Source organism: Eucyclogobius newberryi, unplaced genomic scaffold (genome assembly GCF_026437365.1).
Source record: "Eucyclogobius newberryi isolate DKJ021-1_F unplaced genomic scaffold, fEucNew1.0.hap1 SCAF_17, whole genome shotgun sequence".
NCBI classification, from domain to species: domain Eukaryota; kingdom Metazoa; phylum Chordata; class Actinopteri; order Gobiiformes; family Gobiidae; genus Eucyclogobius; species Eucyclogobius newberryi.
Genome location: NW_027315801.1, coordinates 9,254,745 through 9,282,107, shown reverse-complemented (window position 1 = coordinate 9,282,107; position 27,363 = coordinate 9,254,745). Strand labels below are relative to the sequence as shown.

Genomic DNA, 27,363 nt, shown 5'->3' with positions numbered 1-27,363 from the left:
GGCGTACAAAAGGTCGATAAGGTAAATATCTTAAAATCGTGAGATTTAGTCTCCCGATCGGGTTGATAGAGATGTTTTCCATTATGTACAAACAGTTTACGGCACTACATTTTCTTTCTCCTTCCGACTATATTTTCTCTAACTCGATTATTGAATTGGACCGGTAGTAACATTATTTTTGAAGAACCAATTCCCCCAGAGTCTATCTGCACAGTCTCTTGACAATACTGTTACCTATATTTATCCATTAGGACTTATATTTGCTCATTATTTCTGCAGAATGGCAAAGCGAGGTCTTGGTTGTCAGGGAGCGCAGCCTCTTCAGATGGTAATGAGGTGATCCCGTGGCCATGTGTATAGGCCGTACCCAGGAGACGTGAGCCGGGGCCCCACTGGAGGCAGCAGGGGCCCGGAATAGCAGCAGTGCAGGTGACGCTTTGGAGACACTCACAGCTCAGTGTTTGGGTTAAGGGAGCGTTTCAGAGTGAGATGTCATGACACTGCTCTGCACACAGACTGCAGGCAATGAGAATCTGATTTTGTATTGCATGTGAAAATCCAAAGTTATATTCACAAAAATATGTATGGACCTACGGGTAAAATGTATTCATACCCTGCCAGGAGTTTTGGCTGAAGTAAATTTGTCTCTGCTGCATGTCTCTCTAGGAATACAGTTCATGGCAAAATACTGTGCGGTGAATATATTTATTGTTGTCAAATCAATGTAGAGCAATCCCCCAAAAAGTAGTGTAGCACTACAAACTTAAGTCTGTTAAAGGGGCTGTACCAGATTTTTGTTCTGATGAAATAAAGTAAGATTTGTTTTTCCCCAGTAGATATATATTGTAAAATCATCTATTCAAGTCAAAATGCATGTAATCCTCCATAAAACAAGCAAAACTCACTCTTATTATTTTTATGCAGGAGGTCTCAAGCCCAAAAAGACAGTACTTTTCCCTTTTTTTGTTCAAAAATGCAGTGCAGTAAGAACTACATATATTTGCTCTCAAGTGCATAGTACAAGTACAAATCCACTGAAAACTTTATTTAAGTAAAGTACAGGTCATTTCTTACAAACAGCACTTTTACTTTCGTCTTCCACCTCTGCGAAAAGGGATCACCTGATGGTTAAGCAAAAGTCAAAAAAACACTTGCCCATAAATTATTAATCAATTCACTTTGCTGCCAGGTTAAATACTGTAAAAATGTACGTACATGCAGTTCTCTCATTTGTCTGACTTAAATCTCGCTGCTTTCCTGGGTGAGCTAACACACTCTTGTTCCTCTCAAACCCTTTAAAACGCTTGTGGCACAGTCGCTGCACAGGTTTGTTTATTCTAAGTCCATTAAATGTTTCTTCAGCGCTGTACTCCACCTGCTCTATCATCAAGTTCACTCGCCGCCCACAGCCCTGAAAACCTCCACCACTCTCAGCATGCGCGCCAGCCTGAAGCGTGCGCGGATTAGTTAAAGCGATTATCACCAGCTTTTGCAGTTTTGTGGAGATGAATCATGGCGTTGCTACACAGCGAAGAACCTTATGCATTACTAAAACCCCTCTGTGCGGTTTGTGATTTTAAAAAACTCACGAGGCGCCAGTTGGCTTGGCTTTGTCAAACCAGGTGCGAATGAGTCAACTGCTGCCAGACTGGCAACTATCAAACTCCAAGTAGCCAACAGCACACGCAGCTCCACCGCCTCAGTGTTACTCATGGTAGCAACGTGGTAACGGGGTTCAGGGGCGAGCCTCTCAACGAGAAGGTCTCTGCTTCTGTTTCCAGGCTGCGTGGGGTCTTGGGGAGTTTCCATGTTCGTGCAATAATGTTTTCTCGGGAAGGTTTTTAGCAGAAAATCTTTGTGGATACGCACGACTTGTTCTGCATGATAAATCAACTTTACATTTACTTTATCTGGGCCCGTGTTCCTGCATTAAACTTTTACTTTATGCTGTTATTCTGTACATTTTGTATTTGAAGAGTACATTTGCAAAAACAGATTAAAATGAAGTCTATTATGTTTATTTATAGTATAATTTGTTGTAATAAAAAATATTATTCCATACATTTTTAAGTAAATCCCTCAACTTTACTGTCAATATGTGTAGAAGGGATCAAAAAGTCAAAGATTTGGTGATCATTTCTGAAAACATTATCTAGTTGAATGAACTATATATAGAGAGAGAGTCTGTGTTTACACCTTATTTGATGCATGCTTTTATTTTGTAATAATTATGAATTGCTTAATGTTGCACCACATCGCTGGATCAAATTCATAGTTTGTGAATTTTGTTCCTTTTACAGAAGCAATAAACTTTTTTTCTGGTTCGGATTTCTGAACATTGTGTCTGAAGTCTGATGCCTCTGTTCTCTTGGGTATTTCATACATCGTATCACATGGAAACCTGCACAAAAGGCTAATACAGGAACTCACCGACATCCTTTAACTTTACAGGTGATCCAAGTTGCATTGAAGGATGGGTCGAATGCAGTTAAAAATACTTCAGTGTTTTTATTCACTTGTTGTTTAGTTGTTAGACAGTAATCATGGTCATAATCTCATGCCCTCATCAAATATAGACTCAAATTCATCAAACGCAGTCATCGTACAGTCTGTCGGGACATGGTGCCTTTGGCGGTCTGTGACATTGCTACAACGCTGACTACCAGCCCAACATGTTTACCCACAGGCCATTTTCACAAGGACTATGAGCTGTTGGCATAAGAATGAAGAGCATGCACAGTGAATGTGAACTTGTTACGTTTCCTCTGTAGTTTCACAAGCTTTATATTTTTAAAATAGTAAAGCTCTTCGGCACCTTTGTCCGTAGGATTCCCTGGACAGAGCTTTAATCGTGATATGGGGGTAAAGAGTGGGGATTTGGTCAGCTTGCTCATACAATTTCACATGGATTCAACAGATTTCTCCCATCTACACCTAAAGATGTGTTATTATTTCATTAAATTCACTTTGTAACTTTTTTCTTACATTTATGTACGTAAACTAATGCTGAAGTTTCAAATTGGTGTCTCTAAATATAAGATTTGATCGTATTCACCTGCAGTGTCAACAGTAATGAGTTAAAACATATTAGGTCAGGTTTAATTATCAGACAAAAGTGTAATCTATGTCAAATTAATCAGAAAGTGCAGAAATTAAACCTTATTTGAATGTTTACATCAACACTTTTCATCAGCAGTCTTTGTAGCATAGTTTAAACCATAAACTCAACATTAAAAACAATATTATCAACATTTCAATACATTGCCAGTAAAGAGTAAACCGTAATAATTGCAGTTTACTTTACAACCACCTTCTCATACACTGACAGTTTCTCATTTGGACGTTTTTGAATATTATTTCGAACTCGCATTGGCGTTCTCTTACAGATGGTGCGGTCTAATTGTCCAGGCCTGCTCCATGCCACACTCACGCCTGAACAGATGAGGCTGGGCTCTGGTTCCTCTCTCCGGCCTAGGAGGCTCCTGAGGATGTTCTCATTAACGGGACTTGTCAGAACAACCTGCTAGTGCTGCTAATTTATATCCCCCTGTACACAGTGTGAGGAAACGACAGCCCGCACACGCTTCTTTAGCTTCATCTGCTTTTAAAGTCTTCTCGTTAGCTCCCGGTATAAAACTGCAGCATTTTCTCCACAACAATTAGCCTCATTGCCCGATGTAATGTGATGAATGAGTGATTCTGCGCTGTGCATATGTGTTTGTTTGGACCATTTGTTTTAAGAACTTGCAATATAGTTTGTTCCACAGGGATAGCGTCTCTGCCAGCCTCCTCCTGCCTGAAGCATCTCGCGTACTCCGACTTTTCTGAATGTATTTTTGTACCTTGGAGCTTGGTGTGTATGAGGTGTAAAGGTACAGTACCTGACAGGCCCGTTGTTTCGGCGGCAGCAGCAGCCCCATGAGCGGGGCAGTAAAGCATTTGTGTGCTTCACACTTTCACCAGCTCACCCATTCAGAGCAGACAGGCCGAGCACAAAGAAGCACTTTCGGTCTATCTTTCACTCTGATCGTTTTTTTGTCAGCAAACCATGAGATGCATTTACATCAGTGGCTCACTCTAAATCGCTGATTTTGTTCTTTGTTGCTTGACTGAAAGAATTAATGTAGTTCAAATAGCGTAGTAACATGATGCATTCAGCACTGTTTCATGATGTGAAGTAAAGGCAATGTGCTTTATAGCAGTGGTTTGGCTCTAGTACCAGCTCTGTCTCACACTCTACAACCTCTGCACAAGCACACAATCATTAGTGTATCTACACACGTGGAAAAACGACATCTTTTACCATTAAACATGTGTCATTTCAATTCAAATATGAGCTCTTTAGTGTGTAGTCGCCGTGTCCTTGGTCCAGACACTGCACTGCCCTTGCCCCCAGAGCCTGTGTTCACGGTGTATGAATGTGTTCCTTGATGGAAAGGGCTTGAACAGCACCATATAATGTGACCATTTAGCTTATGGTAATAAAAGTTATATTAAAGAAACCACTTTTTAGTGTTAAGGTAAATGAGAGGAAATTTGTCTTGTGCTTCAGTGCCACTTTAGCTGCATGACATAAAGCTCTCCACAGTCACAGTCACTCAGAACATCACAGATTCAAACCCTTGTACACAGTATTCAATTCCTGATAATAAAAATAAAAAAATAGATTAAATACTGCACTAATCTATAGTTCACGAGCCTATCAGCACCTGCACCGAAATGCAGTGCAGCACTTTATACATAAAGAATATGTATAACATAGAGATGACAATAATATGAATAAGCTACAACTGTCAATCATCCAATTTGTATATAGTGATATATATATAGACACTGATTGGTTAGAATCGAGTTTGAAATCTTCACCCGGTCTTTATATGTCATTATATTTGTAAGTTGTAGAACAGAATTGCATACATCAGGAGCGTTTTTCTTGAGCTGCTGCAGCCCAGTTTGTTGCCATTATGCTTCTTCCATCCCTAAGATCCAACATTGACTGCAAAGCACAATATTTAGAGCTGCAGTTTGAAGAGCCATCATCCGTTCTCTAGCAGAGGCTCATTCTGTGCTCGCTGGTGGTACATAAAACCCCATGTAGTCGAGCAGGCGTAATGACACGGAGTCGGCAGTCAGCGCTCTGAGTAATGTGTCTCATTTATGCACTGTGACGCTCGGTTTAAAGGTCGAAAATGCCACGGAAACAGCAATCTGTCACCACTTGGTGTTTTGGCTCGTATAACGCGTTAAAGACTCGATTCACACGTTTTGTGGCTGCGCTCGAATCACACGTTTGCACAAATACAGTATGTTGAAATGTGGCAAAAGGTCACAGTGGCAATAAACTAACTAGACAGAAGCAATTGGTTAGTCACTTGAGTTAACTTTTATTCGAAAACTTCAAGAATGCGCTCTGAACAAAACAATTTAAATAGTGATAAGGTCTAAATAGCCAATAAAACCTGCCATAAATGCATGTTTTCCAGTTTTTGTTGCTGCTGCTGTTGATGCTGTGTTCCAGTTGTCCAGTTTTGAGTTCCAACTTCTTTCTCACTCCCACATGTCGGAATTCCTACTTGGAATTTCAGAAAACTTTTTGTATGAAGTTTAATAGTTGTAATATAGATAGTCTTTATAATATAGATAATCTTTCCCCACAAGTTGCTCTGTACTGAACCTGCTCATGCACTGCCTTTGAGCCTCTGTAGTTATAAATGTGCCATTATGATCTGTTATGATAATTTTACTAATGTCTTAATGTAACCAATATCAACAAAAGCAAAAATCACACTCAAATGTTGATTTAGAACTTATATAAATGTAACACTGTCCGGTTTAATACAATGACTTATTTGGATCCATATTTTGGTTGATTTAAGGACTTTCCTGTTTTTTATTATTTAGATTTGAGTCGTTACGCTACATAAACTGTAATGTACTGCTCATTTTTTTGACAACTGGAACACAGAAACTCAAACGCAGCTTAATAACAAGATTTACTTACAAGTAGGAGTAAAAGTACAGCATGGTGTGTCTGGAATCAACATAATTTTATTTAAAAGTTTCTCAAGTAATTTAGTGCATGTAACTGACCACTGGGCATATCATATTATATCTTCTATGGGACCTGGACTTCAGGCTGAGCAAAAGAATATGTCTGTTTGCCGTAACCCGACCGACCCGCTATGAAACTAGCCGACTGAAAAAATCAGTGTCAGCATTTTGCTGAAAAAACGTCAAAATCTTTTATTTTTCAATTATTTCGCCGACTCACCAACCAGTCTGTCCTGAACCACCGTAACAAATATTTATATCACACTTGTTAACTCAAAGGACTAATAACGCACCGCGTAACACATGCGCGACATCATTTTCAGTCCTCCATTTTACCCACGTCGGCGCCACTGAAATGTCCAGACTAATGCCAGGCTCTGTCAGGGTGTGAAATTTGACTTACGCAAATGCATTCTGGGATTGAAACACGCCCAGCGTCATCACAACAAACATGGCGGCGCCCGTGTCCCCCGCATGTTCCCCCCGCTCGCCTTCGCTACCAAAATAAAGCATAGCGGCGTACAAAAGGTCGATTGAAATATCTTAAAATCGTGAGATTTAGTCTCCCGATCGGATTGATAGAGACGTTTTCTGTCATTGACTGTTGAAGCCTGACCCCTGGACTGTTGAAGCCTGACCCCTGGTGGTCACTCCGACTCAAAAAATGACAAAATGTTGTTCTTTTTTTTTGCCTTCAAAGTGAAAAAAATAAGAATTTGCCTACCGACCGAGCCAGATGAAAAATGTCGACTCGGGTTACAGCAAACAGAAAATTTATTTGGGGTAGCCTCATGGAAATGTGATTATTATCTGGGTCCTTCTTGGCTAAATAAAGGCAAAATAAATAAAATGTATCTCCTATGGCTATTTTTGCTTTGTGGTTTCTTGAAAGGCGATCACAATGATTGGTCAATACAGGCATCTGCCCCTGAAGACTTAAATAACAAGGAGAAGTACTGTTTCTGTCGTATGTAATAATGGCATTCATAAAACATAAGGTGGTCAAATATAAAAGCTTTTTAGTCCGGCCTATTGCTGTAATAAAGCTTTATATTTGCATGTTTTTAGAAGGCAGGGGGGATTCTGCGCGCTCCCCCTCTTGACCTACACAATAGGAAAAACAAAAGCGTTCCTTAAAGTTTTGATGGAGCGATGCTGATTAGATTTGAGAAGCACGCCCGTGTTTCCTGCAGCAGTATGGGGAAAGCAATTTTGTGCTGTTTGCTTCCATGGGGAAAGTTGAGAAAACAATATGAAAATGATTTATTTTTCTTTACTACAAGCATATTTGACGCTTGCAGGCAAACGGTAAAATAAAAGCAAAGTTGAAGCCTTTAGTTTTTATGGCCTCCTCTAAAGCTGCGTCTGCTGCTCCATCATTATACTTTGTGCGCTGAAAGAGGACGCAGACTATAGCAAGCGTTCTGAATGTGGTTTGTATCATTTGTATTTGATATTATGACATTTTTATCAATTTGAAGTCTTGTCTGCCCATTAATTCTCCCTTATATTTTAGTTTTTCCATTTTTTTGCAGAGAGAACTATGACAGATTTCAGTTTTACCACCCAAATCTATCAAGTTATAGCATTTATTACACGTATTTATCTTACTACTAGATATATAACAAGAAGACTGCTTTGAATTACAGTCAATCTCAAATCTGAGAATATTTGCATTTATTGCTAAGTATTGAGGATGTTTGCTATAGGTTCATAAAAGACAACACTAAACCCATTTTTGATGAACTGGAGTCAAAATTCCCCAAATTCCACAGAGAATTTACATATATTATCTCAAACTAACTGCACTATTTACTCCATCCTGTCCACACCGTCCTGTCCACGCAGTTCTGTCCACGCCGTCCTGTCCACGCCGTCCTGTCCACGCCGTCCTGTCCACGCCGTCCTGTCCACGCCGTCCTGTCCACGCCGTCCTGTCCACGCCGCCCTGTCCACGCCGCCCTGTCCACGCAGTCTTGTCCACGCCGTCCTGTCCACGCAGTCCTGTCCACGCCGTCCTGTCCACGCCGTCCTGTCCACGCCGTCCTGTCCACGCCGCCCTGTCCACGCCGCCCTGTCCACGCAGTCTTGTCCACGCCGTCCTGTCCACGCAGTCCTGTCCACGCAGTCCTGTCCACGCAGTCCTGTCCATGCCGCCGTGTCCACGCCGCCCTGTCCACGGAGTCCTGTCCACGTAGCCCTGTCCACGCCGCCCTGTCCACGCAGTCCTGTCCACGCCGTCCTGTCCACGCAGTCCTGTCCACGCCGCCCTGTCCACGCAGTCCTGTCCACGCAGTCCTGTCCACGCCGTCCTGTCCACGCCGCCCTGTCCACGCAGTCCTGTCCACGCAGTCCTGTCCACGCCGTCCTGTCCACGCAGTCCTGTCCACGCCGTCTACGCAGTCCTGTCCACGCCGTCTACGCAGTCCTGTCCACGCCGTCTACGCAGTTCTGTCCACGCCGTCCTGTCCACGCCGTCCTGTCCACGCCGTTCTGTTCACGCAGTCCTGTTCACACCCTCCTGTCAACGCAGTCCTGTCCACGCCGTCCTGTCCACGCAATCCTATCCACGCCGTCTACGCAGTCCTATCCACGCCGTCTACGCAGTCCTGTCCACACCGTCTACGCAGTCCTGTCCACGCCGTCCTGTCCACACAGTCCTATCCACGCCGTCTACGCAGTCCTGTCCACGCCGTCTACGCAGTCCTGTCCACGCTGTCTACGCCGTCCTGTCCACGCCGTCCTGTCCACAGCGTCTTGTCCACAGCGTCTTGTCCACGCAGTCTTGACCACGCAATCCTGTCCACGCCGTCCTGTCCACGCAGTCCTGTCCATGCCGTCCTGTCCACAGCGCTACTACACCAAATCTGGGCTCAGGCTCCAGGGCGGTCCCACACTGTACTGCACATATCGAATCCATCATTGAATCTGTCGGCTATCGATTCATAAAAAGCACTGGACCACAAAGCACTTGACTCTTACTTTTTTCCCTCCTCTTAGCCACAGTAAATCAGGGTAAAGGACCAAGCACTGCAGGGGAAATGGGCATTTCAGAGCATTGAAAATCTCAAGATGTTTTTTTTTTTTTTTTATTATTATTATTTTTAAAGAAAATACAAACTGTAATAGTCCATTTCGATCATTGTGCTTGAACAACACACGTTCAAATAGAAATATAATTTGTTCTCTCACAAATTATGTATAAGTTATCTGGAAAGTTGTGGCTCTTACTTTCATTGTGTGGGTATTACCTGGTATTATAGTTGGAGGGGCTTTTCTTTTCAGGGATGCAGTCTATATTCTGGCTGATCCTCTAAAGCCCCGCCTCTTCTCCCAGTCACCACTAAAGCCTACCCTAATTGCCAACAGACTTGATTTTCTCAGTCCTCCACTTTCAGTTTTATTGCCTGTTCTCCACTTTTTAAATTGGTGCATTTTAGTTGTGATTTTTTTAAGAAACAATGGTTTACATTTTAATTCAAAATGTGTCATATTTTTAATTAAAAATAAAGTCAATGTTTTATAAGATTGTGCAAGTAATATTGCTACAGTAATATTTGCTGTTTTGCCTTTTCACCTTTTTCCAGAAGCCCGTCTGGTCTGCCGACCTCAAGAGAAAATAAGTTCTACACAAAGTAAAACGCCTATTGAATCTGTGCATTGTTGACTTACACTTGATAACATTTATTTGGAAAGTTTTGGTGGGTGCACATATGAAGTTGGAACCCATTGTCTCTCTGGTTTCCAGTAGACATGTTTGATATTGAGTGGTGTGTTCATTAGTCACACAGGCAGGCTACAATCACAGTGTGATTGTTTGGCGTCCTGGTACCAGCGCTGTGCTGGATCCACTCTCCATCCACAAGCAGAAATGGCAGAGAATTGATGAAGACCAATCAGGCATCTCTTTGCTCCTTTGGACGAATACTAATCAGCGGTTAGGGAGATGCTGATTAGTCCAAAACAATATCTGTGTCCGTGCTCTCCCTGTGGCTGTGCCAATGTGCGCGAGGGATCGATTGGTCTGCACATGTTTCTTTGCACTGCAGCACACAGTATGGACGCATTACACAATGTTATGATGCCAGACTTGAACAACAACATCGTCTTTATAACATGATCCAAGCTGATGGACAAGATACATGTTTGTGATGCACAAATGAGGCAAAAGATCAGGACGGGAGCGATGATGCAGATATCTAAATAAATGAACTTGAAGTAGAGAAGGCACTGCACTGGAGGGAGTTTATCTGAGAGTCTGAGACGAGACTGATCATAACACTGTTAAGAATGTGTCTTACATTCTTGTTTCAGAAATATTTTGGGCAGTTTTCTTACCAGTGTAAACTTCCCTAACTACACTTAGCTCTTAGCTGCTCAACTGACTTTTTAAAAAATCCTTCAGAATATTGAAATTGAAGTTCCACGTCAAAATTGTGTCTACAATCTTTCTATTACACCAAGTTCAGTGTAGTCCCCGATTTGCACAGCACACATTTGCTGTTTGGATAGGAACAGCAATTTTCTCATCACGCCTCTATTTCCTTCTGACCAAACAAATCTTCTTTCATCACTGGAGTAGAACTGACAAACTGTGAAATTGCGATTAACATTACCCATTAAAATGTAGCCTGCAGGAAGTTAAAGGAGTTAAAAGTGTTTGCAAAATCTGCTGTGCCTTTGTAGTCCACAGACATGACACAGTAGTTTGGGCTTTCAGACTCTCAACATAGACGCAAAGCACATGAAACAGGGAGATAATGGAAAGCAGGCAGGTTTGAAGAAGTGTGATAATGTAATCATGTTGTGTTTTTTCAGCATGTTTGACAGACAAATAGCTTGTGTGTGGTTCAGGCTTATTGCAGTCTGACTTTATACATATTTGTTCTCTCTATTCTTCAAAAACAAATATGAGGCTGTCTTCCAAAGTTTGTCTTATAAAGCTGTCCATAGATGGAAACTAGAAAGTGAAATTAAAGGCTTTCAAACAAATGTGGGAAGATGTCTGCTTCCCACATTAAAGCCATTCATGAATTGAACAAATTAGACACAACTTTTATATCAAAGACAATGGGCTTTCTTAAAGTGTCATAGAGAAGCTTTTCAAAGTCAGTTTCAGCCATTACATATAACTTGCTCTGCCGTTCATCATACAATAAATCTCTATCTTCTTGAATGCAGCAGTAAAGACTTTTGCTATAAATGTCCCAGGTTTAATCTCTGAACTGGGTCTTCTGCCAGAGCACAGTGATTTCTCCTAACTCAAAAACATGCACATGAGGTTGGCTCAGGACTAGTCCTCCATCAGATCAACAGAAGTGTGTTGTATTGACAAGATAAAGTACAGTCTGTCACTTTAAAGCTGGGGCACTCGAATTGCAAAACAGACACGGAAGGTCTGTTGGTCCACCGCTTTTCTTTCCTTTTTCAAAGATTGTATTGCCCATAGGCTTTATTAGACATTAGACAGGAGAGGAAAGCGTGAAATGGGGGATGAGAGAGAGGGGAGGACATGCTGTACATTGTCGGAGTCGAGATTTGAACTCGCGACACTGCGGCCGGCTGCACTTGGATGCGTTTACCTGGCCTAGGTGCTGTGCCTTGACCACACGGTCCAGCACTTTTCAATTTGCTGAAAATTCTAAAGTTAAACCAGAGTAAATACAAGCAATGTGGCAATGCGTTTGTGAGAGATGGGACTGAGTAAGACGTGCGAGTAACATTTTCAAAACCTCTTCCTTAGTTTTATGGTTTGAAAATGTCATACCCCAACTTTAATTACCGGTAGTCTTTCCTACGTACATGTCATTCATATAGCATCTCTTTATTCATGAGATACTTTTCAAAATTGATGTTTTTTAGTATGTTGAATCACAAACTGCAGAATTTCATGTTCACAACAGCCTTAATATCAGAACAAAATAGATTTATGAATAACTAACTGATTTAGCTCAACATATTCCGCCTGAATCCAGTAGCAAGCAGATATTCACGTGTATATTTCTGCAATTTATAATAAATGAACATGATTTAGAAGTATCATGATACGCATCCCTATATTGATACGCATCTTACAGTATGAATATTTTGAGGACAGTCCTACTTACAACCCTTTGACTCTCCTCTCTGGCTCCCTCGGCACTGGACACTGGACGTGCCTGTGTATCCTGGCCCATTTCTGCAGGCCCAGCTCACTACAGTGCATACTCCGCTCTAATCAAACAGTAAGACTCCTCACGGCGCCTGTGATCACCGGCCACTGTAGTCTCCATTCCCAGTGCCTTCCTCTTCCTCATCTTCCTCCATCTCCTCTCTCTGTGTCGCACTCTATTTCTACACTCCACCCATCTATCCATCTGTCCCAGTCTCGCGGGAGGCCAGTCCAATTAACCTGTTTAAACAGCCATCTGAGCGCCCCATCCATTCCAATGCTGCGAGTGAGCGAGAGCCAGTGGACGCAGCCAGGATGCCAGCGCCAGTCCGCTGCCCTTCCTAGCCCGCGCACAACCATCATTCGTATTCCTCTTCCACACTTCCCATTTTTCTATAAAGGCAAGCTTTTTGTGTTGGATTAATGTGGCGTACAACAATTTAACAATTCAAATGACTTGTTGTAAACGCCGTCGCCTCGAGAGATGATCATTTTATCAACTGCAATCTGGTGTCTGGAATCTGGTTACGTGGCACCGCCTTGGCAACAGCACTGAGTCATTTTGGGTGATTTTTTTTTTTCTAAATTGTCCCTTGTGACTCAACTTAGTGACTAATCCCTGTTGTACCTGTCTAATGTCTATCTTCATAACAACCTTGAAACACTATTACACTAATTTGCTCCAATGCCCAATGAAATGACCTTTAAGGGACAATATACCTCACTTCACTTACAAGTCAAATACCACTACATTTAATAAGCTTAAATTGCAGTGTTTTGCATCAACACTTGAACCTATTTTTTTCTCAAGGCAATTCATTTTGATACAATTCATTTTGCACATGCTGACATTGGTCAGATGGTTATAGCATTAACCACAAGAGGGCCACGTTAAAGCCATTCATGAATTGACCAAATTAGACACGACTTTATTGTATTAAAGACAATATGCTTCCTTAACTTAGAAGCTTTTCAAAGTCTGTGAAAAAGAGAAGGGGTGTTTTGGTGGTGTGATCACACAACTGGGCTTTCAGCTGTTCTTTGACCTCTAAAACAATAGAATATATATATTAGATGCTGGTGGGAATAACTTGGTGTGTGGTTTAATTATGCAACAAATATCTTGTTTTTGAATTTTGAATACAGCAGTAACTGGGTTCACTTGGAGCAGTGTGATTTCCCCTACCTCGAGGGCCCTTACTTCCATTCAAGAGACACGTTCCCTTCCTTCACACTACACCAGCATACTTGAGTTATTTTAAAATGTTTTATTGGAAGTCAATGTACCGTACCACCATTTAACAATTCAAATGACTTTCTTCCAAACTTTCGTCGCCTCGAGTGATTCCCACAACAACAATCCAGAATTTTTCCGTGCTTTTTGTAATGTTCCCTTGTTCTCTCCTCAGCGTCTGTGTTGATTGCCACCTCCGCACGCCCCTTCCCTCCCTCCAAACTCCCTTCACCTTCTACTTTGTCACTTCCTCAACGCTCTCTCTCCCTCCTCGTCTTCCCTCTTCTTTTGCACATCGCTTTCAACACTTGTCACCTACTTCTTGTCAGGCTGTCCAGAGGAGGACCGCGAGAAGGTCACAGTTCTCTCCTCAGCGTTACCGTTCCCTCCCTGTCCTTGTCTTGTTGAAAAGTAGACGGCAACTTTAATTAGAAAAGTGTGGGGAGGGGCGGATGGCTGTGAAATCATATGCCACCAGGGAAGGGAGGTGTAAACGGGCTCGCGGTTCAGTCCAGTGGGCTGTAGTGAAGGATTATGTGGCAGTTAGGCAGGAGGCAGAGCGATGTCAAGATAATTCAGTTAAATGGGATTATTTAGGTCACAATATCATAATTGTAACTAGAGATGCACAGATCCAGCGTTTTCAGTTTCAATATCGATGCTTTGGAGTATTTTTTTCCCTCCCTTTCATTTATTATAAAATGTTTTGTTGTGTAACTGTGATTTATCTTGCAAGTATTACTGAACAGCTTTGTGTAAATATTCATTTTCGCCAGTAAATAGTCTTATTCATCCATCATTTCACAAGCTGAAACAGATATTGGAACCGATACCAGATCCAGCCGATGTTTGTGGATCGGCTTGGATATTGGTGCATGAATTGTGACGATTTTAGAAGTCATTTCTATAGAATTTGTCCATGAACAAAGTAAATCCAAATGTAAGGTTTCTTCTTATATGGCTGTTTATGTCATGAACTTTGGATTTCATAAAGCTGGAAGAATGGGCAAGGATTTGTTTGCTCATGGTGTCAATAATTGTGAATAATTATTAAATAGTGATGTTTCTTCCAAAAATAATCTTAACTCTAAAATGTTATCTTGTGACGTCCCTTGATTTGGCACAGCAGGCCGGGTGGTTCATTTGCCAGACCGCTGCCCAACCTGGACGCTCTTTAGTGCTCTTGTTAATGTGCCGTGCTTCCTTGCTCTTTTGTTGGCCTCACTCATACAGAGCTATCGACCGGGCCTTGTAAAGTACAGGTTTGGTGTGCGTTTATGTGTGTTTGAAGGGATGCGAGATAGGAGAGTCAATGGAGGGGTAGAATTGGCACTGTCGTTCTCTTTAATTGGTGCACAAACGGGGGCCTGTGGGTATGACGCCGGGATGCAGGGCCTGTCACTGTATTTGGATGCAGCTATTTGTGCGGTTAGTTCAGCTTGTCTGGGTTCAGCGGGCAGCGGAGAGAGCTGTCTGCACGCACACATGTATACTCTACGACAGCATCCTCCAAATGTAAAAGCTTATTTTATGTTTCAAGGTGCTATAAAACATAAGTACTTTGAAGCGGTGCAAAATGAGTTGCTTATAGAAGTCACCAAAAGACTATTTGTCGAGCATTTATATTGTTTTGTAACATACATTTCTGTCAAATACTCCTCTACAAGCTTGTACACAAACCAAGTGCAGACTGTGTAGAAGGGTAAATGCTTATTCTATATTCTGGTGGATGAAATTTTATACCATTGGAATGTTTTCCGTGAGTGGATTCTGGACCAATGTGATATAACAGGCCTTTGTTTTTCAATCATTCAAGTTGTTTTTTTAAAAGAATTAAAATGACAAGACATTTGTTTGAGTTGTTTTATTAGCATTTTAACGACTCACGTTGTTTAAATTGACCCTCAGAGATAAGTAACGTTATATATTGGATTGATTGAAGACCAACTAGTGTAAGTGCCACACATATTCTGTACAACACCCAAAGCCGTTTTACAGAAGTTGAGATTTTCAGCTCAAAAATATCATTTGTCAGCTTTTATGCTTGATTATAAAACAATATTATTATAAAAGCTACCATGTATAACAGTACAGATGCTTAGCTAACGTCGCTGCAGCATTGTGGATGCGACACTGGAGCAGCTCTGGAGTATAGAAAGCCTATTATGTGTTAGCCCGAAGCTAGGCCTGAACCCCCGGTCGCTTGTTCATCTGCGCCGTTGGCTGCCTGTCCCGCACTGAGACGCAGAGACGAGGCGGTAATTGGAGGGCGCAGTGAAAATGGGAATCGGACCACCTGCTGCTTGTTTTTGACTCTCTCTCAAAGTCGCACAATTAGAGCCACAATATGCCCCGCTTTGTTCTTTCACTGTCTTGTATTATTGAGTAGAATTCACAAAAAAAAAACTATTCCCAACAAAGACACATGTTTGCCAACTGGTGTTTGGGGCACTCATACATTTTAATGCAATCTACAGAAATAATGGCTGGAACAGAACAGAATGTGAACCAGTTTCGCAGTTGCACAGATGTCATTGTCTGTTTCTGTCCGAGACTTGGGGGGATATTTCATTCTGCGTTGTTCCACGAATAAGACATTTGCTAAATTATTCTTGATACTACTTTCATTACATTGGATGAGGACATTGTTCCTTGATGGTTAACTCATGGTTAGATGATGCTTAACATTAATCATACTATTTCTTTCATGAAGGTAAATAAAGGTTCAAGAAAATAAATTGTTGGTCATTCATCGATCAATTGTTAGAGATGGATTCTTAGTTGTGTAATGAGGGGTGGGTGATTGATCTTTTTTTTGTCTTGTCAGATGTTCACATAAACTTCCACAGTTTTATAGAAGTAAAAGGTCTTGTGTACTGTCTTGTGTCTTGTTCTGTTAAACTTCACTTCCTTTTACGAAAACTGTGCATGCAATTATCAATCAATAATGAGAACAACAAATATGACAACTTTCTGTCCTTTGAGGTACGTTTGTCGTGACTGTTGGCATCTTTCCTCAGTCTTCGGGTTGGTTTTCAGTAGTGATGGACTTTAAGAGAGATTTAGTTTGATCTGTTAACAAGTAATACTATGGAAAGTATTGCAATATCAATAAAACGCCAATGAGTTATATTGATATTTTAATGCATGAAGCTCTACCATAAAGACCTTGGCAATATCGAGGCAGTCGTCCACTACAGAGTGATAGAAGTGATACTTTTTGATACCTCAGTCCGTATCAATACATCAATATTTTAGTATTGATCTGCCCATTGCTAGTTTTCTGACAATTATGTTCTATCTTTATCCTGATATTTTGTCCTATATTTCTTTGACTTCTTTTGATCCTTACATCTTTACTGTACATTCATATTGTTGCAACTCCTGTTTAAAGCTACACTTTGACCCTGTTATTTTCTCTCTCCTTGTGTCTAGACCAGTCATCAGCAGCACCCAAACCTTTAGTGCGAGTAAAGAGCCGATCTCTCTGTGTGGCCTTACATCACCTGTTAGTGTCCCCTCAACAGACACATTTAGACAGGACAAAAAGGCATTTACTCCTTGGTTTACTCTGGTCAAATAGCGGAGAGAAAGTGAAGAGGAACGTTATAGCCCTCAACTGGATGGTTCTTATGATATGATGTCTAGACGTTGTAATCCCTCGGCTAAGAGGCCCGTGGGAGAGCTAGAACAAGGAGGAGGTCACCAGATTGGGTCAAAGTGGGCCACGATCGCTGCGCATTTGATTTCTTTGTTCTCATCAAGGCTTAGAGGAAATCAGACAGGAGAGGGCCTGGTAGTTCAGTGTGGATGTGGCAAAAGAAAAAGTATTTCATAACAGTAAGGTCGAGATGAATATCAGTTGTTCTCACCTTTGGTCTAATGCAGGTGTCTTGTTTCTGATGCTTTGAGTGTAACACATGCTTTTATAGATAGATAATTACATTGTAAAAGTGATTCATTTAATAGGAGTTGCAAATTGATCACATGCTCCATAAATTAAATTGCTTAAATCCAATTTGTAATAGGTTAAGCTCAAATATAGTATGTACGGTACTGTTTTCCAGCATGTTAGTTTAGAACACATGTGTCTGCATGCAAACATAGGCTGTGAAAGAAATATTATATTGTACAAGCAAACATGTATGCCTTGAAGTGGTGTGAAATGAGTTGCTAATTACTTACAAAGCACATCACAGATCATTCATTAACCGTGTATGTAGATTCAGTTTAGTACCTTACTATCAGCTGTCCGCATTACAACATTTTCATTTGATTGAATGACTGAACTGAAAGGTATGCTGCACAAACCCTGTGGGCAAAATAATTGTTTTTATTTAATTTTTAATTGGGATTCAAAATATATTCAATATTTAATTTTGACATAATTTTGCATCATCTTTTAGTGTGCGAAATCTAATCTTGTTTCAAGCATATCCACTGTTAAAATAAAATGACCTAGAAACTGATTTTCTTCAAAATCCCTTCTTTTTGTTTGTTCTTTGTTGCAGGTAAAAATAATGCGTAGCCCTAACCCTAACTCATACCCACTGTTTTGTCCTGCTGCAGACCAATGGCCTCCTGACTCCAAACTGACTCAAAATGACAGACACCTCCAAAAAAGAGCAGATAGTGAAGCCATTCTCCTCAGATTAAAAGCTAAAAGCATTTTATTTGTCACTTGGAGGAAAATCATAGCACCATTAACTGCCGTGCAACGCTTGAAATCAATACATTCTGACAGGAGCGTGGAATGTAAACGCTCGCCATCGTTATTTTACAAAGTTGATCATTTAAAGTGTCACTTTCTCCTAAAGGCTACTTCTGCCACTGTTGTGTTTTTGTTCCTGTTTGTCAGCAATACTCTCACTGCTGCAGTGAGTTTTTTATTATACTTGGCTACGTTTCTAATCCATTTCATTTTGAAAAAGATCCAAGGGAGGTCATTGTCAGGGTGTCCAAGTTTGATACTTTGACAATATTTGGAAAGATAAATTCATGATTTTAGTCACAATTTTCAGTGGGCATATTCTCTCTTTGTTTGTTTGATTCTCTTAATATCTGCCCATAACCAACTGACCAGGACCATGTCCACGGTAGCAGCCTTGCATAACTCCAAGCATGAGCTAAATTTTAAATGATTGAAAGAATCCTGATGTTTTTTACTCTGTTCTTTTGTCCACAGTAAAGTTTGATGACTGCATGGGAAACAAGTCTGTGGACTTCCAAAGCAGTGACCCCAGCTTCACCATACTTCTAGACGGAGCCATCTATGTCCCGGAGGATGTACTGCTCTTAGAAAAACCAGTCCAGTTCACAGTCAGCGCCCACGGTCCGGCATCACAGGTGTGGGAGACTCTCGTGCAACTATCAGCGGACGCTTCTCCTTCACTTCAACCAAATGGAAAAGAGGTGAGACACTTACTGCTCTGGCACAGAAATTCAATTATCATCCCAGAGTCCCGGCTATCAAATGTTCTCCAGTGGTTTGATGATGGTGGCAGACGAGAATCAGGTCAAAACTCCTTGGGGTTTTCCACAGAGGCGGAGAGATTGTAGAGTGGGGGAGAAAAAGTAGCAGTCGCACATGGTTAAAAGTGATGGAATCATGGTGCCACAGGGGGCGAGTCCCATTCCCCTCACTTGTAAGCTGTTATTGGAAAACATCCTGAGCCCTGGAGACCCGGGGGTCCTGGACTCCTCTACCTCCATTTAAGAGTACAGAGGTGAGCTGAGGATTTCTGCTGGTACTGGAGATCGGCAGTCTCTATCTTTAAAAAAATATAAAAATCCATCTTTAAGACATGCTCCGATCAGACATTACATCATAAGAATGCACAAATAACATGAACATTGTGGTGCATATTTGGGATTGGAGGGACAAAAGCAGCAGGTTAAATAGAGAGGCCAAACAGAGTGGACTATGTCATACCTGGTCCCAAATACTAGATTATTTTTTAAACACATAAACAATTGCTTAAGTTACATGGTTTGCTACATGGTTACGTTTGTTGAGGGAAATCTAGGATAGAATAAAATGGAGCGCCACACACTCTTGTTAAATTGCTGCTCTTAAAAGAGTTAGATCATATTTTTACCATTTTCAAACCAGGACAAACTGATAATAACACATTCCTAAGATCCAGTTACTTTCAGAGGATTTGTTCTGTGGTTTGCCACATGTCACAACTCCTAGCAAGCTGACAGTGCACCACCAAATACTATAATTCTGTGCATGTAGCTCAGGCAAAATCACAAGCTATAATGATTGTGTCACTGCTTTTAACACTTTACTGTAGGATGCAGCACCTTTAAAGTAAAACATCTTTGAAAAGATGTCCAGCTCCCCAGTCTACAGTGGGCAGTAACTAAATATACTGAGGCAAGCAAGGAGCAGTGGTGTCCCGGCGATAGAGGATTCATGTGGGGAAAAGGCTGGCTCTATCACACAGAGGAGCTCCTGTATCTCAGGACGTTATTACTGTCTGATAGAAAGATGCAGAATAAAAAGTGCACCTTAATGTGTTGTGTATATTGAGCTGCATATTACCCAGGTCCCAGTTTGAAGTATAAAGCAGAGCATTCAGAGCATTCAGCTCTGTTATTGTTATGAATATGTGTTCTTTTATTATGGAGTGGAATTAACATTGAATAATACCATAGCACAAACACAGTTTAGTTCAGTATTTTATTTCAAAGACATTGCTTTAAACTGAGACTAAACTGGAACGTTGGTGAATGATTATTTAGGAGGATTACTGTGATTTTTGTTATTTCATGGATACTTCCAAACTTTGAAAGATTTACTTTTTCTTTACATGAGTCAACCAGTGTTAAGATGTTTGGAAGACAGCGCTTGTAGACAGGGTCTGTGCTACTCATCCGAATGGCATCAGAAAAGCAGGGCGCCGCAAAGCAAATGTGATGTTTCATTATGGAAATAGTGCTCTGGTGAATAATAACTTCCAGATGTCTGGGTAGCCGGGGGCTGGCTCATATCAAAGCGTGCAGAGTTTTGGGGAGGCATCGGCGTGTGTGGGGGTTGTGGAAGGGTGGAGAGAGTAGGGGCTGGGACCAGACTGATGGCACCGAGGCTGGGGCGGGGACTGGAGCAGAGGGGGGGGGGGGGGGGGGGGGGGGGGGCATCCATTTCACACTCACTGATTTTAGTTCACATAACAGTGTAACATGAACAGTGTACATAAGCAGGCATTTCCATTACATATGCACTCAATTATATTTCTGTTTTCATGTAAAAGATTAGGATGGATCAAGTGGGAATTATGTTAATTTTTCCACATATTTGTGTACGGTAAAATGTGCAATGTCGTATATAGAAGGCTGGAGGTGTTAAGAACATTTGTGTAAAACTGAAAACGCTATCAAAGTAGTATTTGTGTGCATCATTGATGCATAAAATTATGTCCACCTACATAATAAAGGCACACATAAATCAGTTCCAATCATGATGTGCTCTGGCAACTTTCCTCCAAAAATCTGGAATTTATAACAATTTCAGTAAGTCTGGTCATAAACGGCCAGCCTTCACTCTCAGTGTTCATCACCATTGTCATTGTTTCACCACTTTCTCCCAAAATGTTTTGATGAATATCAATGTGCATCATAAGAACAGTAATCACCTCTCATTGGCTCTACCATAAAAGCTGCAGTTTTAGAGATGTTTGTCAATCAGTGATTTGGACAGTAGTGTCTACGTCAAAAGTGTGGGGGGGAATCCTCCAGGAATTTCAGTAAAAAACAGGTTACGTGTCCTGCTTTATGATGAGTTTTTACAGGTTTCCTAAAACTGGATGAAGTGTGAGGAAAATTATTTTTTTTATTCGACCATAGTCTGAAGACTGAAGTCGCATTCACATAAACAAACCTGAAGCAGGACTTAAGCAGCGTTTGGATTCATTCTTTGGCTTTTACGCATCTAATCCAGAACTTGCCCCACATGTGCCTAACCTGCCCCATGTGTGCCTAACCTGCCCCATGTGTGCCTAACCTGCCCCGTGTGTGCATAACCTGCCCCATGTGTGCCTAACCTGCCCCGTGTGTGCATAACCTGCCCCACATGTGCCTAACCTGCCCCATGTGTGCCTAACCTGCCCCATGTGTGCCTAACCTGCCCCGTGTGTGCATAACCTGCCCCATGTGTGCCTAACCTGCCCCGTGTGTGCATAACCTGCCCCATGTGTGCCTAACCTGCCCCATGTGTGCCTAACCTGCCCCATGTGTGCCTAACCTGCCCCGTGTGTGCATAACCTGCCCCATGTGTGCCTAACCTGCCCCGTGTGTGCATAACCTGCCCCATGTGTGCCTAACTTGCCCCATGTGTGCCTAACCTGCCCCGTGTGTGCATAACCTGCCTCATGTGTGCCTAACCTGCCCCACATGTGCCTAACCTGCCCCATGTGTGCCTAACCTGCCCCGTGTGTGCATAACCTGCCCCATGTGTGCCTAACCTGCCCCGTGTGTGCATAACCTGCCCCATGTGTGCCTAACCTGCCCCGTGTGTGCATAACCTGCCCCATGTGTGCCTAACCTGCCCCGTGTATGCATAACCTGCCCCATGTGTGCCTAACTTGCCCCATGTGTGCCTAACCTGCCCCGTGTGTGCATAACCTGCCTCATGTGTGCCTAACCTGCCCCACATGTGCCTAACCTGCCCCATGTGTGCCTAACCTGCCCCGTGTGTGCATAACCTGCCCCATGTGTGCCTAACCTGACCCACATGTTTAACTCTGTGTGAGCTGCAGTCGAGGTGAAGCGTGAGTTTTCACACCAGAAAGACGAGTGAATATGAAGGGGCTGAATAACCTTAATCAAACAAATATATATGCCACTTTTCCAACGTTAATGCCATCTTAAGTGTTTTTTTTTAGCTTAAAACATTGTTATTTTGGAAATACCCGTTAATCATAGGAAACTGATATATCTTCGCATGATCATCAGTAATCATAATTAGACCAGACTTTAACTTGCTACTGTTACTTTCATGTCTTTTTGCATATTATTTGTCCCGTTATTGATCTCACACAGAAGTTTGTTTTGATCCTGAGCCTCACGTGGGTCTCAGTGTAGCTCACTTCATGGTCACTTCCTGGTTTTGTTCCACTCTCGTTGCGATCACAATTCAGACGAATCACGCCTGAGTTTGTTTCAATCGGACCAGAGTTTGTTTCAATCGGACCAGAGTTTGCATCTTTGGTCCGGATCAGAGTTCGGTTGCGCATTCATAATTACCCAAACAAACCAAAACAACCTGAGAAATTAATCCTCATCCAAAAGATTATTGTGAATCCTAAACCTCAGGTCCATAATTCATTGTAAATTGCCTAAACTATTTAACCTATCCACCTAATGTTATGCCTATTTTGTAAAATAGTCCTTTATTATTGTTAGTTTTATTTATTAACTTAAAAACCAGGCGCAGGACTTTGCTTATCTCTAAGCAAACTGAGACCCTCCTGTAAGCTCTGTGCAAAGTCTGGAGACACAGAGAAAAGACAACACTCGTGGAGAGGAGCAGACGTGAAGGGAGTTTGAGGAAGTGTGTGGTTCAGGAAATTGTCCTCAAATACATCTTTTAGCCTCAACTAATTTTATTCAGAGAGATTATCACATTTAAACAGAAGTTGGCGTAAACACGGAGAAGGGCTGTTTATACCACTCATTATTCTGACACACATTCCCGGTGCTCTTTCTCCCTCTACAGAGAAGGTCCTCTGAATCTGTGAATTCATTTATGAAACAACGATCGGACCTGAGAGAAAACTCCTCCTTCAGACGGAGCGCATGAGGGAGGTTAAGTTTAATGAAGTGCTGAGGCAAGATGCAGATCTAACGCGTTCATTTGTCTTCACACACGACACGACATGTAGTCCAGTGTCCAAACCTGACCTGGACCCAGAATCCCCTTCAGTATTTTGTAACAGACGGCTTCCTCTTAAGCATCCCCTTGTTTAAATAAAGGAAATAATGTCTTTGGCAGACCCAGGCACACGCACTCACAGAAGTAACCAACATTTCTTTTTCTTTAAAGGTGGGAGTTATGTGTGTGTCCGTTAATGAATAGGTTGGACCGCTCATTTTACTAAAACCATATCCACACACAGACTAGAAGATCTTGGTTTTTTTTACATTCCGCATGCACTTTTATTGGCAGAATAAGAACACCTGAAAGAGCTTCTTGTTTTTTGTTCTTTACCTGCACTTGTACTCCTGCAGCGAAAACATTTGTCCTTCCGCTGCTGATCCATCCATATCTCTCCCGCTGCTTTCGCTCTGTCAGGAAGGGCATCCGTGTCACTCGTGCACACTCACTGTCCCTCCTTTGACCAATCAGACCTCGGTATGTCAAACCTCACGCACGTCTCAACAAAAACATTCATTCATTCATTTTTTACGGCCTTAGGTGGGACAGGAGCGGTTTGTCTGTTATTTTTAATTGAATTTGAGAGGGACAATCACTTTAACTTGTATTTATCATGAATCCTTTGATGTGACTGCTGCTGCGTGCAGTGTCTGCCCCTCTCTCTCTCTCTGTCCCGCATGCCTCGGACAAACCCACTGATTATCGGCTCATGTTTAGGTAAATTTCTTTCAGAAGCCACTTTGCATTTTTATGGCATTTTCGAGGCGTGGAAAGGCCGTGACGTGGGTTCACATTTGCCGATTCCAGCTGCATGTGGAATCTATAAAGTGCAAATTGAGTGTTTTCTAAATCAGTTTGCTGAATTTCTACGCAATACTTTATAGATGTGACCCCTGACCTGTAACTGGGCTTAGAGGGGCTGCTTGTCTCCATGGAGAAATCAAATGCCATACAGAGCATTCCTAGAAGGGGTCAATTCTAAGCAGACAAGCACCTCATAAGAAAAGTTACACTGCACCTTTCAAATCAGAACCTTCTATGATAAAAAATATACTGCTGATGCTTCAGTCAAATATAGCTGAATAGTAAATTGCATTTATTTCATAACTTTGGAGAACAATATAAATGAATTTCATTGATCGCAATCTAAAGCCTTTTCTCCTTCTGCTCTTCTGCCACTGTTCCGTCCTCTTTTCCCTTTTAACCAAGTAAACCAGCACTTAATTTCTAACAAGTGAATACAAGTCCAATTTAGTAATATTACTGACACTAAAATGTGAATTAAACAATCTGAAAAATGTGCTTGCCAACGTTATCGATTTAGAGCCGTGGTGAAGGAATCCGCTGTATTCAACGTCCTTAACAAGTCGAAACTTTAGTGCTTTGTATTTAAATAATCCCTGAACGGAGAGAGACAAAATAAAAATAATAAAATAAAATCTCTTGTTTGACAGACATCCGGCCGTGTGTGTCTGCTTCCTCCTCGGCCCTGCACACTGACAAAAAGCACGGCAGCTCTGACAGAGTAAGACAGAGACTCACGGAGCAGGAGCTCAGAGAGTTCACTTAAAAAGAGAGAGTTTCACGACAGTTTGCACAATCAGCAAATACTGTAGATCAAAGAGACATGGGAAACAGAGCCGCACAGTTAAGGTCAGATTTCAAATTGTCGAGCAGCTGCTGAGAAAAGTCAGGGAATAATCGCCATATAAGGCCATATCCACACAGACTAGAAGTTTTTTTCCGCATTGTTTCAACCTTCCTCCCTCACTCCTCTGTCCGAAGGGAGCTCACTAGTACCTGTTAGTAGGTGTAGATAGAGGAATCTGGAGCATGATTTACTCAGACTGGGTGTTTAGGGGGGTCCCATCTGCCCCTTCTCAACCCCCCTCTGCTCTACTCTCTGTATTCTCATTGTACTGGTACTAGATGCGAGACGAGCTCATTCAGCATAGCCCTCAGTGAAACGAAGGAATACATGTGTCAGGTCCAGCCTCGTGCTGCTGCTGACGGAGGCGCTTCGCTCACACAGGCATATTAGGCTTGGCAGAGGTTAGGCTGCTGAATATGGACACCAGGGTCAGGAGGAGCATGTCTGGGTGAACTTGTCACACTATATTGGTTTAGAAATGTGCATGTCTGGTGTATAGCTTATGATATCAGAATAAGAGGCCAAGGCAGAAAAGCAAGAAGGAAAAGATTGTCTTTTGGGCAATGCTAAAAGGGACATATTATGCTAAATCAACTTTAATGAGCTGTTACACTGGTGCTAGGAAAATTCCTGTTTTCACCTACTCCCTATCCCCACCCACTGAATGTGTTTTCTGAATGTGCAGGAAGTGTAATGCACAAGGGCACAGAAGGTAAATGTGCACTTCAGAGCGTTGTGAATGCCATAAAGAGAAACAAATGAAAGCACTGCTTAACATTTAGTGTTGTTAGCTCGACAGGCATATATTTATTCAAAGTACTATGCATTTAACTGTGAAGATATTTGCGAAGGCAGAAGCGCTTGAAAACAATAGAATGAAATGTATTCTGGGGAATGTACTTGGCTGGAAGTGCAGATCGAAACTTTCGGAGAATTGGGCAAGAACAAGTGTTGGGACTCTGAGTGACATATGCAGGATTCTAAAATGTCATGTAGCCACTTTTCTAAATCCGCAGCTTGTTATGGTAAAATTAAATATTAAGAGTTTTGAACAGGAACTCAATGAATTTGTATATTATTACACCGTTTTAGATCAATATTGCAATTTACAGCGAAAGATATGTAAAATTATGATCTACTTATGCTTTAGTGTAATTCTAACTATGTATGAATTAACTCTTACACATTTCAAACTGTTCATGCTAGGGTTGATAAACATAGAGTTTACCTTTTTTATGTTATATGGTCTTGGTTTGGTTTTATTCTAGTTTAGACTTTCTCCAATATTAGGCTTATTTCTATCACCGGATCATGTCCAACATTTCTATACTACATTATTTGTGATGTTTCCATATGCATACAATCGTCACAGTACAATATACAATCTTTCTCTTGCATTGACGAGCGCCTTCAAATATATAATGGCTCTCTGTGCTGTAGAAAGTGAACTTACAAATATCCATTTCTGTTCTGTTATTCAGACATAATTGATTTGATATTTACTCCACTTGTGCTTTGATACATACACTGTGCCATTGTAGCGTACTTAAATACTTTACATTTATCCTACAGCAGCCTTATTCTTATAGTAAGCATGTTTTTCCACTCCATTAGGTACAGCGAATTGCACTGTCGACAGTTTGTGTAAAACGCAGCTCTTGCTTGATGAAACTGAACATGGCACCCTGCTTTCTTCTCCTCCCTCTCTCCCCCTCTCCCTCTCCACATCTCTCTCTCCCTCTCTCCCCCTCCCTCCCTCTCCACATCTCTTCCTCCCTCTCTCCCCCTCCCTCCCTCTCCACATCTCTCTCTCCCTCTCTCCCCCTCCCTCCCTCTCCACATCTCTTCCTCCCTCTCTCCCCCTCTCTCCCTCTCCACATCTCTCTCTCCCTCTCTCCCCCTCCCTCCCTCTCCACATCTCTTCCTCCCTCTCTCCCCCTCTTCCTCTTCACATCTCTTCCTCCCTCTCTCCCTCTCCACATCTCTTCCTCCCTCTCTCCCTCTCCACATCTCTTCCTCCCTCTCTCCCCCTCTCCCTCTCCACATTTCTTCCTCCCTCCCTCCCTCTCCACATCTCCTCCTCCCTCTCTCCCTCCCTCTCCACATCTCCTCCTCCCTCTCTCCCCCTCTCCCTCTCCACATCTCCTCCTCCCTCTCTCCCCCTCTCCCTCTCCACATCTCCTCCTCCCTCTCTCCCCCTCTCCCTCTCCACATCTCCTCCTCCCTCTCTCCCCCTCTCCCTCTTCACATCTCCTCCTCCCTCTCTCCCCCTCTCCCTCTCCACATCTCCTCCTCCCTCTCTCCCCCTCTCCCTCTCCACATCTCCTCCTCCCTCTCTCCCCCTCTCCCTCTTCACATCTCCTCCTCCCTCTCTCCCCCTCTCCCTCTCCACATCT

General features: G+C 42.2%; 1 protein-coding gene across 1 annotated transcript in view; it reads left to right on the top strand.

The window, feature by feature from the left end:
• The window catches only part of LOC140362778 (cadherin-4-like), a 297,462-nt gene that overhangs the window by 175,969 nt on the left and 94,130 nt on the right, over window positions 1–27,363 (top strand). The window contains exon 4 of the mRNA XM_072448968.1: window positions 18,622–18,848. Coding sequence (XP_072305069.1) covers window positions 18,622–18,848 — 227 coding nt within the window. The remainder of the gene's footprint in view (window positions 1–18,621; window positions 18,849–27,363) is intronic.